General features: G+C 38.1%; 1 protein-coding gene across 4 annotated transcripts in view; it reads left to right on the forward strand.

Moving 5' to 3' along the window:
- Nucleotides 1-14,520, forward strand: part of COL14A1 (collagen type XIV alpha 1 chain) — a 211,633-nt gene that overhangs the window by 131,373 nt on the left and 65,740 nt on the right. For all 4 annotated transcript variants that reach the window (XM_021688762.1, XM_021688763.1, XM_021688765.1 and 1 more), the window contains one exon: nucleotides 951-1,109. In XM_021688762.1, the coding sequence (XP_021544437.1) occupies nucleotides 951-1,109 (159 nt within the window). The remainder of the gene's footprint in view (nucleotides 1-950; nucleotides 1,110-14,520) is intronic.

A 14,520-nucleotide genomic window follows, 5' to 3' on the forward strand; every position in this document is an offset into this window, starting at 1 on the left:
TTGACCTCTGCTCACAATGCAAATACATTACTAGCTGCTATAACTCCCGTAACTATTGCCTAGTACCTTTTTTCTTTGAACTAACATACCTTCCCTTATGTAGCTATTTGTACCTTTTTTTGGCTTTCACTTAATGTGAAATCATTATTTGCCTATTAATTCCACTCTTTGAGCTCCCGAAAAAAGTAGCCTTCCACAAAAAAGAAATACCCACGAGGCAAACACCATCATAAATTGAAACGCATTTATAAGCACTGAAATTTCATGGCAGAACTTGCTTACAATGTGGTTCATTTAAAATATGCTTACCTTTGACTCTCACCTCCAGAATAACACACATTTTTACAAATCCTCACAAAGAATGTGTAGACTCCTGAATATATTACCATAGACATGCAGATTCTAGAAATTTCACTTTGAGAAAACTGTACCACACATTAAGGCAAAGAGCTTTATTTCTTTTGGTCCTGGAGTCACCAGAAAGCATTCCTCTTCCCTTTCAGATTCTAGATCTCCTGTCTTCATCTTAACTTAAATAAATATTATCAAAATGTGGTTTGCCAACAACTGGTAGTACCGTACAAAGCTTTTGCTGGTAAATCACTTAGCATTTTTTGTTTTAATATTTTGGTGTTCATTTTAATGTGCATTCAGAAAAGGCCACACTAATCCTGTCACTTCAGGATCTTGCTGCTTTAGATGAATGCTAGATCGTGATTCCTTTCAAAGTTATTAAAAAGTAATTTCAAAGTAAATAAAAATAGAAGTGCTACCTGAATGTGGGACAATCATGGTGATGGTAAATGTAGAACCTCTCACTTCTAGCAAAATGCATAGTGATAGAATTCCTTCTCTTGCCTGCTTTTTAGTGACGAGTCATGCAAGTACATAAGTTTGATTGATATTTCTTCCTACTTCCTATCTCCTAAAACATCTTTACTTTTACCCAGATACACATTGTTGTCAGCAAGACTTTGGTCCAAGTGGTTATTGACTGCAAGCATGTGGCTGAGAAGGCAATAAATGCCTCAGCTAATATCACGTCGGATGGTGTTGAAGTCCTGGGAAGAATGGTCAGATCAAGGGGACCAAATGGAAACTCTGCACCAGTAAGTGGATAAACAAGTGGAGCTGTGTTGTTATTATAGAAAAAAAAAGGGTTTTCCAGGGGAAAAATTTGGTAAGAGAATGAATGGATAGATGGGTGGATGATTGGATGATGGCTGGCTGGCTGGATGGCTGGCTGGATAAATGGAAGAATAACAGCCTCTTTAAATGAAATAAAACATTCAAAGTTCTTGGCAGGATACTTCTGCTATATTATAATAAGAATGCTCTGAGAATTAGACTAGTTTATTTTCTAAAGGCATTTAAAAATGCAAATAGTAAAATACTTATCAAAAGACTTATGGAATAAAAAGTTTGCTAATGAGAATCAAAACTGTAAATCAGAACTCTAAGCAAATATAAATTCATGCAAAATATGTGACTATTATACATAGTACACACAGGAAATTTATTTAAGTTTCTCAGTTGGGTTAGATTTGGGCATTATTAAACTAGATTTTTGTTATTGCTAATGTGAAGTTTACCCTTTAATCATAGATTATTTAAGTAACAAATCATTCTAAGATAATATATTTTTCATCATATAACAGAATTTAAGACAAGGAGACTTCCAATTGGCAAAGAAATCACATTCTTTTCTCTCACTACCCACAAAAAAAGAATAGTGTACACAAGCTTTTGTTTTAACACCACGTGTTCACAGCTAATTAGCAATGTTCTCTAATTTGAGTCATTTCATAATTAGAACCAATTAGCCTGGAGGGCATTTTATTTTTGTAAATAATTCCAACTATTTTAATGAACATTTCTATGTAACAGAATCATCAGGTTAATTATGAGTCACTATTACTGTCTTGTGCTTTCTAGATCTGTAACACTAGCCAGCTATATGGAACTGGAGAATGCCCTGATGGTTCTGAGTCTTTTTAAGTTGAAGATCACTTTGTACAAATGAAATCTTCTAGTATGTCAAATAAATAAATAAGATTGAAACAGACCCATGCTAATTGAATGGGAGAGAGGACATGGAGTATCAGGTTACCCCATCCTCCAAAGGTCCCTAAGGGAACTTCAAGGAGCATGGTTCTAAGTCCACTTCTACTATGACCCATTCACTTTATATACCTGCAAACAGTCCCAGAGTGGTAAAGTGATTTACTTTGGGACATTTCACTATTTAGTGGCATTTCTCTTTGTGGTACAATACAAGGGAAATCCTTGTGTACATAGGGGAGCATTAATGCTTTCAGACTTTGATAGATGTGTGCTAGGTTAACACTTAGCTTTGATGTATCTTTTTTTTTTAAATTTAATTTTATTATGTTATGTTATTCACCATGCAATGCATCATTAGTTTTTGATGTAGTGATCCACGATTCATTGTTTTCGTATAACACCCAGGGCTCCATGTAGTATGAGCCCTCCTTAATACCCATCACTGGGCTAACCCATCCCCCCCCAAAAAACCCTCACTTTGTTTCCTGGAGTCCATAGTCTCTCATGGTTTGTCTCTCCCTCTGATTTCCACTGCTTCATTTTTCCCTTCCTTCTCCTAGTGTCCTCCATGCTCTTCCTTATGTTCCACAAATAAGTGAAACCATATGATAATTGACTTTCTCTGTTTGACTTATTTCACTTAGCATAATCTCCACCAGTCCCATCCATGTTGATGTACATGTTGGGTATTCATCCTTTCTGATGGCTGAGTAATATTCCATTGTATATATGGACCACATCTTCTTTACCCATTCATCTGTTGAAGGGCATCTCGGCTCTTTCCACAGTTTGGCTATTGCGGACATTGCTGCTATGAACATTGGGGTGCATATGGCCCTTCTCTTCACTACATCTGTGTCTTTGGGGTAAATACCCAGTAGTGCAATTGCTGGGTCATAGGGTAGCTCTGTTTTTAATTTTCTGAGGCACCTCCACACTGTTTTCCAAAGTGGCTATACCAACTTGCATTCCCACCAACAGTGTAAGAGGGTTCCCCTTTCTCCACAACCTCACCAACATTTTTGTTTCTTTCCCTGTCAATTTTTGCCATTCTAACTGGTGTAAGGTGGTATCTCATTGTGGTGTTGATTTGAATTTCCCTAATGGCTAATGATGATGAACATTTTTCATGTGTCTGTTAGCCATTTGTATGTCTTCTTTGGAGAAGTGTCTGTTCATGTCTTCTGCCCATTTTTTGACTTGATCATTTGTTTTTTGGGTGTTGAGTTTGAGAAGTTCTTTATAGATCTTTGATACCAGCCCTTTATCTGTAGTGTCATTTGCAAATATCTTCTCCCATTCTGTGGGTTGCCTCTTTGTTTTGTTGACTGATTCCTTTGCTGTGCAGAAGTTTTTATCTTTTTTTTTTTTAAGATTTTATTTATTCATTTGACAGAGACAGCGAGAGAGGGAACACAAGCAGGGGGAGTGGGAGAGGGAGAAGCAGGCTTCCCGCTGAGCAGGGAGCCTGATGCGGGGCTCAATCCCAGGACCCTGGGATCATGACCTGAGCCGAAGGCAGACGCTTTAATGACTGAGCCACCAAGGTGCCCCCAGAAGTTTTTATCTTGATGAAGTCCCAAAAGTTCATTTTGCTTTTGTTTCACTAGCCTTTGGAGATGTATCTTGAAAGAAGTTGCTGTGGCCGATGTCAAAGAGGTTACTGCCTATGTTCTCCTCTAAGATTTTAATGGATTCCTTTCTCACATTGAGGTCTTTCATCCATTTTGAGTTTATCTTTGTGTGTGGTGTTAGAGAATGGTGGAGTTTCATTCTTCTGCATGTGGCTGTCCAATTTTCCCAGCACCATTTATTGAAGAGACTTGTCTTTTTTCCATTGCATATTTTTTCCTGCTTTGTCGAAGATTATTTGACCATAAAGTTGAGGGTCCATATGTGGACTCTCTATTCTGTTCCATTGGTCTATATGTCTGTTTTTGTGCCAGGACCATGCTGTCTTGGTGATCACTGCTTTGTAATATAGCTTGAAATCGACAATGTGATGCCCCCAGCTTTGTTTTTCTTTTTCAAAATTTCCTTGGCGATTTCGGGTCTTTTCTGATTCCATACAAATTTTAGGATTGTTTGTTCCAGCACTTTGAAAAATGTCATTAGAATTTTGATCGGGATGGCACTGAAGGTATAGATGGTTCTGGGTAGCATAGACATTTTAACAATGTTTATTCTTCTGATCCATGAGCATGGAATGTTTTCCCATCTTTTTGTGTCTTCTTCAATTTCTTTCATGAGTGTTCTGTAGTTCCTAGAGTATAGATCCTTTACCTCTTTGGGTAGGTTTATTCCGAGGTATCTTATGGTTTTTGGTGCTATTGTAAATGGAATCGTTTCTCTAATTTCTTTCTACAGTTGCATTGTTAGTGTATAAGAAAGCAACTGATTTCTGTGCATTGATTTTGTATCCTGCCACATTACTGAATTGCTGTATGAGTTCTAGTAATTTGGGGGTGGAGCCTTTTGGGTTTTCCACATAAAGTATGTCATCTGTGAAAAGAGAGAGTTTGACTTCTTCTTTGCCAATCTGAATACCTTTTATTTCTTTTTGTTGTCTGATTGCTGTTGCTAGGACTTCTAGTACTATGTTGAACAATAGTGGTGAGAGTGGGCATCCTTGTCGTGTTCCTGATCTTAAGGGAAAGGCTCTCAGCTTTTCCCTGTTGAGGATGATATTCGCTGTGGGTTTTTCATAGATGGATTTTATGAGCTTGAGGAATGTTCCCTCTATCCCTATACTCTGGAGAGTTTTAATCAGGAAAGGATGTTGTATTTTATCAAATGCTTTTTCTGCATCAATTGAGAGGACCGTATGGTTCTTCTCCCTCCTCTTATTAACATGTTCTATCACATTGATTGATTGCAAATGTTGAACCACCCTTGCATCCCAGGGATAAATCCCACTTGGTCATGGTGGATGATCCTTTTAATGTACTGTTGGATCCTATTAGCTAGGATTTTGTTGAGAATTTTGGAATCCATATTCATCAGGGATATCGGTCTGAAATTCTCCTTTTTGATGGGATCTTTGCCTGGTTTGGGGATTAAGGTAATGGTGGCCTCATAGAATGAGTCTGGAAGCTTTCCTTCTGTTTCTATCTTTCGAAACAGCTTCAGTAGAATAGGTGTTATTTCTTCGTTGAATGTTTGATAGAATTCCCCAGGGAATCCATCAGGCCCTGGACTCTTGTTTTTTGGGAGGATTTTGGTCACTTCTTCAATCTCGTTACTGGTTATTGGCCTATTCAGGTTGGCAATTTCTTCCTGTTTCAGTCTTGGGAGTTTATAGGTTTCCAGAAAGGCATCCATTTCATCCAAGTTGCTCAATTTATTGGCATATAGTTGTTGATAATAATTTCTAATAACTGTTTCTATTTCCTTGGTATTAGTCGTGATCTCTCCCCTTTCATTCATAATTTTATTTTTTTATTTATTTTTTATTATGTTATGTTAATCACCATACATTACAACATTAGTTTTTGATGTAGTGTTCCATGATTCATTGTTTGCATATAACACCCAGTGCTCCATGCAGAACGTGCCCTCTTTAATACCCGTCACCAGGCTAACCCATCCTCCCACCCCTCTCCCCTCTAGAACCCTCAGTTTGTTTTTCAGAGTCCATAGTCTCTCATGGTTCGTCTTCTCCTCCGCTTCCCCCCCTTCATTCTTCCCCTCCTGCTATTTTCTTCTTCTTTTTTTTTTTTTTTGACATATAATGTATTATTTGTTTCAGAGGTACAGGTCTGTTTCATAATTTTATTAATTTGAGTCCTTTCTCTTTTCTTTTGGATAAGTCTGGCCAGTGGTTTATCGATCTTTTTAATTCTTTCAAAGAAGCAGCTTCTCGTTTCGTTGATCTGATCTACTGTGTTTCTGGTTTCTAATTCATTGATCTCTGCTCTAATCTTAATTATTTCTCTTCTAATGGGTGGCTTAGGCATTGTTTGTTGCTTCTTCTCTAGTTCTTTAAGGTATAAAGTTAGTTGGTGAATTCAGGATTTTTCTATTTTTTTGAGTGAGGTTTGGATGGCTATGTATTTCCCCCTTAGGACTGCCTTTGTAGTATCCCATAGGTTTTGGACCGATGTGTTTTCATTCTCATTGGTTTCCATGAATTGTTTAAGTTCTTTGATTTCCTGGTTGACCCAAACATTCTTGAGCAGAATGGTCTTTAGCTTCCAAGTGTTTGAATTTCTGCCAAATTTTTTCTTGTGATTGAGTTCCAGTTTTAAAGCATTATGGTCTGAGAATATGCAGGGAATAATCTCAATCTTTTGGTATCAGCTGAGACCTGAGTTGTGACTCAGTATGTGGTCTATTCTGGAGAAAGCTCCATGTGCACTTGATAAGAGTAAGTATTCTGTTGTTTTAGGGTAGAATGTTCTGTATATATCTATGAGGTCCATCTGGTCCAGTGTGTCATTCAAAGCTCTTGTTTCTTTGTTGATTTTCTGCTTAGATGATCTGTCTATTGCTGAGAGCGGAGTATTGAGCTCTCCTACAATTAACGTATTGTTGTCAATATGACTTTTTATTTTGGTTAACAGTTGGCTTATGTAGATGACTGCTCCCATGTTGGAGACGTAGGTATTTACAATTGTTAGATCTTCTTGTTGCATAGACCCTTTAAGAATGATATAGTGCCCTTCTGTGTCTCTAACTACAGTCTTTAGTTTAAAATCTAATTTGTCTGATATAAGAATTGCTACCCCAGCTTTCTTTTGAGGTCTGTTGGCATGGAAGATGGATCTCCATCCCTTCACTTTCAGTCTGGATGTATCTTTAGGTTCAAAATGAGTCTCTTGGGCGCCTGGGTGGCTCAGTTGGTTAAGCGACTGCCTTCGGCTCAGGTCATGATCCTGGAGTCCCTGGATCGAGTCCCGCATCGGGCTCCCTGCTCGGCAGGGAGTCTGCTTCTCCCTCTGACCCTCCTCCCTCTCATGCTCTCTGTCTCTCATTCTCTCTGTCTCAAATAAATAAATTAATTAAATAAAAAATCTCAAAATGAGTCTCTTGTAGACAGCATATGGATAGGTCCTGTCTTTTTATCCAATCTGCAACCCTGTGCTGTTTTATGGGAGCATTTAGGCCGTTCACACTGAGAGTGATTGTTGAAAGATATGAATTTATTGTCATCATGTTGCCTGTGAAAACCTTGTTTTTATAGATTGTCCCTGTAAATATCTGTTCTATATCACTCTTGGAGTCTTTCTCCTTTTATAGAACCCCCCCTTAATATTTCTTGCAGGACCAGCTTAGTGGTCACATATTCTTTCAGTTTCTGCCTGTCTTGGAAGCTCTGCATCTCTCCATCCATTTTAAATGACAGCCTTGCTGGGTAAAGTATTCTTGGCTGCATGTTCTTCTCGTTTAGTACCCTGAATGTGCTTGCCAGGCCTTTCTGGCTTGCCAGGTCTCTGTGGATAGGTCTGACGTTATTCTGATGTTCCTCCCTCTGTACGTAAGGAATCTCTTCCCCCTAACAGCCCTTAAGATGGTTTCCTTGGTTCTAAGATTTGTGAGTTTTACTATTATATGCTGGGGTGTTGGCCCATTTTCCTTGATCTTGGGAGGGGTCCTCTCTGCCTCTAGAACACGAATATTTGTTTCATTCCCCAGATTAAGGAAGTTCTCAGCTACAATTTGCTCAAATATATCTTCTAGTCCTCTCTCTCTCTCCACCCCTCAGGGATCCCAATAATTCTGACATTGGAACATTTCATGGTGTCACTTACTTCTCTGATTCTATTTTCATGGATTTTGAGTTGTTTCTCCTGGCCTCCTCTTTTCTCTTCTTATCTATTAATTGGTCTTCTAGATCACTAATTCGTTATTCTGCCTCGCTTACCCTAGCTGTTAGATTATCTGATTAGATTGGATCTCATTAATAGCATTTTTAAGTTCTGCCAATTCAGCTTTCATTTCTGCCCTTAGAGACTCTATATTGCCATTAATTGATTTCTCCATTCTAGGTATTGTCTTCACAATTGCTACCCTGAATTCCATCTCTGACATCTTGGTATATCTGAGTCCATTTGTAAATCTGTGGCATAAATCACAGTCTTTGAGTCTTTCCTATTTTGGGGGTTCCTCCTCCTACTCATTGTGTTGAGGGATGGCTGAGAGAAAGTTTGGAGTCCAAATTATTGACCACAACCCAAGCAAGATGCACCTGTTTTATAGGGACCTTAGGGTTACTGGCCTCTTCTTTTCCCAGCCTGTTTTCTGTGGGAGGGGCCTGCCGCGCTGTTATTCAGGCAACCCTGTTTGGGCAGAGTTGCCCTGCCCCCTGTGGCGGGGCATGGGCTCAGTGGAAACCAGCTTTTTGTGGCTTTTGTTCCCTGGTGGCTTTCCCTGGCAGCTATCTGAGTCTCTTCCGCGAGTCAGAGCAGAAGAGACCGTTTCCAACCCTCTGCCTCAGAGCAGAGAGATTGTAGTCTGTTCTTCAGTGAGCTGTCCAGGTCATACTATCTCTGTTTCTGTCTGTGCTGCTATAAACTGCAGCGTCCTGTGTTGTGCACCCCTCAGCAGCGCTCCCAGTCCTCACCTCCAGGTCAGGGCACGTCTCTGCCCTTTGTGCTTCCAAAACCGCCAGCTGCCCCCAGAGTGCACGCATGGCCCCACCGCTCTGGGTTTTCATCAGGGGGACTGCCCTAAAGTCCTTTCCCCCCAGCTACCAGTCTGCAAGTCTGTGCCCCATCCCCAGTGCAGGAGGCTATCACTCATTGGCGGTGTAGGATCCCAAGGGCTTGGCTCCCTCCCCCTGCCATTTATCCTCCAATATCTGCCCGTGGAATCATGGCTTCCCACTTTGTACCTTGAAACCAACCGCCTGCGATATTCTGTTTATAGAGATCCAGATCTATATTCTTACATCACAGGCTGATTTCGTGGGTGTTCAGAGTGGTCTGGTAGATATCCAGCTCAATTCTGGGAACCGGTTGGAATAGGGTCCCCTACTCCTCTGCCATCTTTTTCTTGATGTATCTTTAAAAGTACTTTTGTTTTAACTTACCTTTGGAGAACCCACGGAATAGATGTTTGGAAAGAGAGAATATAAAAGCTATGGAAGGCTTTCTTGTTTTCAGTTATGGTAAGGGACTTTTAAGAATGTTTACATTATAACCCTTTCATGAGGATGGTGCCAAAAGTGAAGAAGGAAGCCCCTTCTCCTCCCAAAGCCAAAGCTTAGAAGGCAAAGAAACTGGTGCTGAAAGTTGTCCCCCCCCCCACACACACAGAAACATCCACAAAAGATTTACATGTCCCCTACCTGCTGAGGGCCCAAGGTGCTGCATTTCTACAGGCAGCCCAAATATCCTTGAAAGAGCGCCCCTAGAAGAAACAAGCTTGACTACTATGCCATCCTCAGGTTCCCTCTGACCACCAAGTCAGCCATGAGGAAAATAGAAGACAACATACTTGTCTTCATTGTAGATGTCAAGGCCAGCAAGTACTAGATCAAACGGGCTGTGAAGGAGCTCTGTGACATTGTCGTGGCCAAGGTCAGTACCTTGATCAAGCCCAGTGGAGAGAAGAAAGCATATGTTTGGCTCCTGACTATGATGCTTTGAATGTTGCTGACAAAATTGGGATCACTAAACTGAGTCCAGCTGTTGGATCTAAATATAAATATTTTCACTATCAAAAAAAGAATGTTTACATTATATCGAGGAGTTGTCAAGTCTTAATGTTTTGTATTTCATGCTGATTAAGAAACACACCAACTTCTGCTTCACATAAAAGACTTTTATGATAGCACACTCCAGAATTTATAAGGCTCCATAATTAGCAAACTAGGGATTATTTTGTAGGGATAAATGGATGTATATAGATGGATGCTTCGATGGATGAATGAATAGGCTCCAATTTAAGAAAGAGAAACAATTCTAGGTGTTTGAAATTCTGGGCCCAAATCACTTAGTATTAATATTATTATTATTTTTTTAGAAATAATGCATATAAAATCCCTGACACTTAGTAGCATTCGATGAAGAGCAGCTATTCCTGAAGGATGTTAATATTACCTTCTCCATCTCACCTTTTCTAAACCTCTAATGCTTAACACTTGATTATTTGTAGCCATCTATTATTTTCTTGCTCTTCTGAATATTTTCATTTTGCCTCTAAGCCAGAGTATAAATCTTAAAATAGAAACCAGGTCATGGTCTTCGTTTACAACTACTACTCCTTCTACCCCACAGTATCTAATAAATTCAGATGAACAGGTCAAGTTCTCAAGAAACACTTGATAGAAATTAAATAGAATGTCATCTATTTTTCTTAAAACGTTGTTTTGTATGTATTGTATTCCATAGGTGGTATTGATAATAGACAAGTTATATATATATATCCTACCTTCACCTAATTATAATTTGTATTTTAAAATTACAGTTTTATAATTACAATTATATTAATTATATTTCAAAGTATAACCTATGTAATAATGGTACTCCAAATATATGACCAATTAAATATCGTGGAATTTATTTCTGAAAGCAAAAGTGCCTATAGGCTTTAAGTCTACCGGTAATAAATCTTTACTTTGGGGCATGAAAGAAAAGCAATTAAACAGAGCACTCTCTGTGGTAACTTCCAGCCTGTAGTAGACAAAGGGGAATTTATAGAAGTCAATAATTAAAGAGTTCTTTGTAAGGCTACTAAGAACAAAGTTGTGGCTTTTGTTAGAATCTAGAAGTCTACAAAGGATTGCTAAATAGATTTTCAGTCTGCCTACTTATTGAAGAATTTGATTACGTTGAAGTGGATAATATTAGATTAGATCTAAAGAATGTGATTGGAAACTTACTTACTCTTTTGGGTTATTAACTGTTTGAGTCCAAAGCAAGAGAGAAGCTTCAAGTCTTCAGTTTTCAATTTAGAAGTCACAAACTGGTAACATAATCTTGATTTACATCTGTACCCCAATACCGAGCAAAAGGGGACATGTAATGTGCAAGTTTTGGATTATTCCAGGAGTAATTATCATATAAGAGTGATTAGTAGTTTATAGGTCAGCATTCCCTGGCAAATTCAGCAGTGGTTCAAAAAATGCCAGATGATGGGAAAACTAAATATTAAGTCCTTAAAGAAAATAGATTCTTTTTAAACCAAAGTTGAGTGGAGGAGAGATTAATGGATTTAGGGATACAGTAACTACTATATCAAAGTTGCTCACATTTGTAATAAAAACAGCTTGTGTTCAGTAATGCGAGATGTTATAGATAGCAAAGAGTCCCTAGTGGGACTAAGCCAATAAATTGGCTTAATTTAGCCATCAAAACACACATGGGAAGAAACTTAACGACTGTGTTTCTCCTTTCTGTTCTTCTCTCTCCTAAGAATTTTCTTCTACCTTTTCTGATACGTGATGAAATTATAATGCTGCCAGAGATGATCTTAGAAATATTTTGAGCTTCTGGCGTGTGATCACGTTCTTAGTGTCTTTCTTTCCCATTTCAAATCTAACACTTTTATGATTATCCAATTGACTTTTGTTTGGGCCTCTGCTATGTAAATAAAAACAAATACAAGTTATGTTACAGAGTTTTTTTATAACAGGACTTACTGAGTTAAAGCTTTTATGTAGGAATCAACAGTAGACTAGTCAATGATGCTATAGAAACAAGTGTTTTTAAACTATAAGAAAATAATCATGTTTTCCTATGATTATATACTTTAATCCTTAAAATGATAATAGTAGCTAATATTTATTGCATGCCTGCGATGGACCAGGCAGTGTGTGCTTTTCTGAGATTATCTTGTTTAATCTTCCAATAACCACAGGAAGAGACACTTAATATTATCCACACTTTATAGATTCAAAAACTGAGACTTGAAGAAGTTAGAGAGGGATCCCCTTTCAAAACGTGAGGAAAATAAGATATGAGACTGTATCTGACTTGCACAGAGATACCTGCCTACCATGCTAAGCTCTCTTCCACTGGGTCAGGCTGATCATTAAGGAACTTAAAGCAGAGGAGGGAGTTTGGTCTGTGTGTATGCCCTGTCTGTTCCCTGACATGTTCAGAGACACCATTATTTCAGTTCTGACCTTGAAAGTAAATGCAATCAAAATGTTCCCCCACAAAGTATGCCTACACCTAAACATTTTAATGACTACCAATAGGTACAATGGCTGTTAATTTCCATCTCTTCATTGAATTAGTGCCCTTATGGTTTCCCCTAAATTCAATAAATTGAAAGCAAGTAAAAACACCATGTTGAATAGCTGGGAAGGAGTAGATGCTTAATAAATCTTAGCTTTGAGATGGGGTCAATAAAAGTTAAACACCAAATTAAAGCAGAAGGTGGCCAACGTCCTCCGTGCTCTTTCTCCAGTATTCCTGTGCAATGTAAATCTCTCTAAATATTTGTATAATTTTAGGTATAGCTTGACTTCAAATTACAAGCTTAATTATGCTATGCTGGAGAAAAATCAGAGGATAAAATATGGTAATGAGTGGAAAGTTGAGCCAGGCTACATTTTTATTCTCATTCACAGATCACAGTGACTCAATGGATGAGAAATATTTTAATCTTATTTTCATGCTAACATTTGACCCCAAATGACTTGCCTTTTGTGTTACACTCAGAGCAAAAGGTCCAATAATGAAAAACGAGCCTTTGTAATTGGCTAAGCATTCCCTTGGAAGGTATTATAAAAGGTGAAAGTAGGAGCTCATGCATCCCTTTCCTCTTGCTCTCTTTTTCGCACATGTATTTTTTATAATGTTCAGTTAGAAAGGAAAGAAGTTACAAAAAGTAAAAAGAGTCTGACTCTTGCTCATTTTGAACTGCATTGTCTTGCATTTTCAGACACTCAAATATAAAATCTTTTGACATGTCTGTACTGTTTCCTACATAATTTCTCTACAAATATGTATGTCATTACTTTTGGAATAAAAGCCAGAGGGTTTTTTTAATCAAGCCCCGGAAATGTGCCTTGGAAAGAAGTCCCTAAATAATGGCTGAGGAATCTAAGCTATTACGAATGCAAAACAATTATGAATAAATTTGTTGTATCCACACACACAAACACAAAAGGCTGCTGACTTCATCAAACTTGAAAAAGAAAAGGCAACCCACAAGCATTCCTCAAATGATAGTATTGGCTTCATTCAGCACTTAGTAGGCATTCAACCCCTTGAATAAATAAGATGAACTCAGAAGGATCGCAGTAACTCAATGGGACGTAAGTTTAGCCAAAGGTGTGTATGTAGACATCATAGTGTTTTAGGCGATTAGGTGGTAAATGTTATTTGAAAAACTTCAAGAAAACCTGGTCCTTACTGGGGCTAATGAAAGTCCTTTCCTTTACATGCATCTTTCCATTCAATAAAATGCTTTTACACTGAGGGCTCTATTCAGAAATGGGGAATTTCTTAATGGATGAATGACTTAGATTGAACTGGATCTATCTAATACTGTCATAATGGGCCCCATTTAATAAATGCCCCCAGACAAATGGCATTGTAAAGTTAGTTAGGCTGGGGTATCTGCATTTTAAACATTAGACCAAAGATCCTTTCACTGCAAAATGAACTACAAGAAAATGAAACACGCTATTCAAATCCCAACCAGATCTCCAATTTCAACACGTGCTTACGTTTCTTAGGTTCTTTGTTCCCAGGTCGCAATCTGCAGAATGGGGTTGGCATTACTTATTATATATACCTCATAGTGGTGATCTAAAGATTGTATGATACAAGCAAAGTCCTTAAGATAGTGCCTGGCACATTGTAGTTTTTCAGCAAATGCCCACTGCTATTGTTGCCATTATTTGCTTAGATTTTTCTCAACCAAAGTATTAAACAGATACGATTATTGTGGAAACAAACTACTGTTATATTTCTGCCCTCAGTACGCATTACTTTTATTTAGATTCTACTCTTTTGGCCTTTGTATTCTATTCTTCTGCACCTTAAAGAATTCAATAATGAAAGGGCTGTACATGCTCCATTAAAATAATATTTAGGGGCACCTGTGTGGCTCAGTTGGTTAAGCATGACCTGATGTGGCTCAGGTTATGATCTCAGGGTCGTGAGATTGAGCCCCACATTGGGTTCTGCGCTCAGACTCATTGGAGTCTGCTTGTCCTTCTCCCTCTGCTCCTCCCCCCTGCTCATTCTCACTCAATAAATAAATAAATAAATAAATAAATAAATAAATAAATAAATAAATAAAATCTTTAAATAATAATACTTATTATTTATAATAACTATATTCTAGGCACTGTTATACATATTTCCCTACATTAACTCATTTTACTGTTATACCTACTATTATTACACTAATGAATAGCTATTATTAAAGAGCCACTATTATTATATTAATTTTACAAATGAAAACTTGGACTTGAACACATTACATAATTTGTTCAAAATGACTTAGTTTGTGAGAGGAGGATTCGAGGCGTACACCCAGGCAGTCTAGCTCCAT

This window comes from Neomonachus schauinslandi, chromosome 4, assembly GCF_002201575.2.
Source record: "Neomonachus schauinslandi chromosome 4, ASM220157v2, whole genome shotgun sequence".
NCBI classification, from domain to species: Eukaryota; Metazoa; Chordata; class Mammalia; order Carnivora; family Phocidae; genus Neomonachus; species Neomonachus schauinslandi.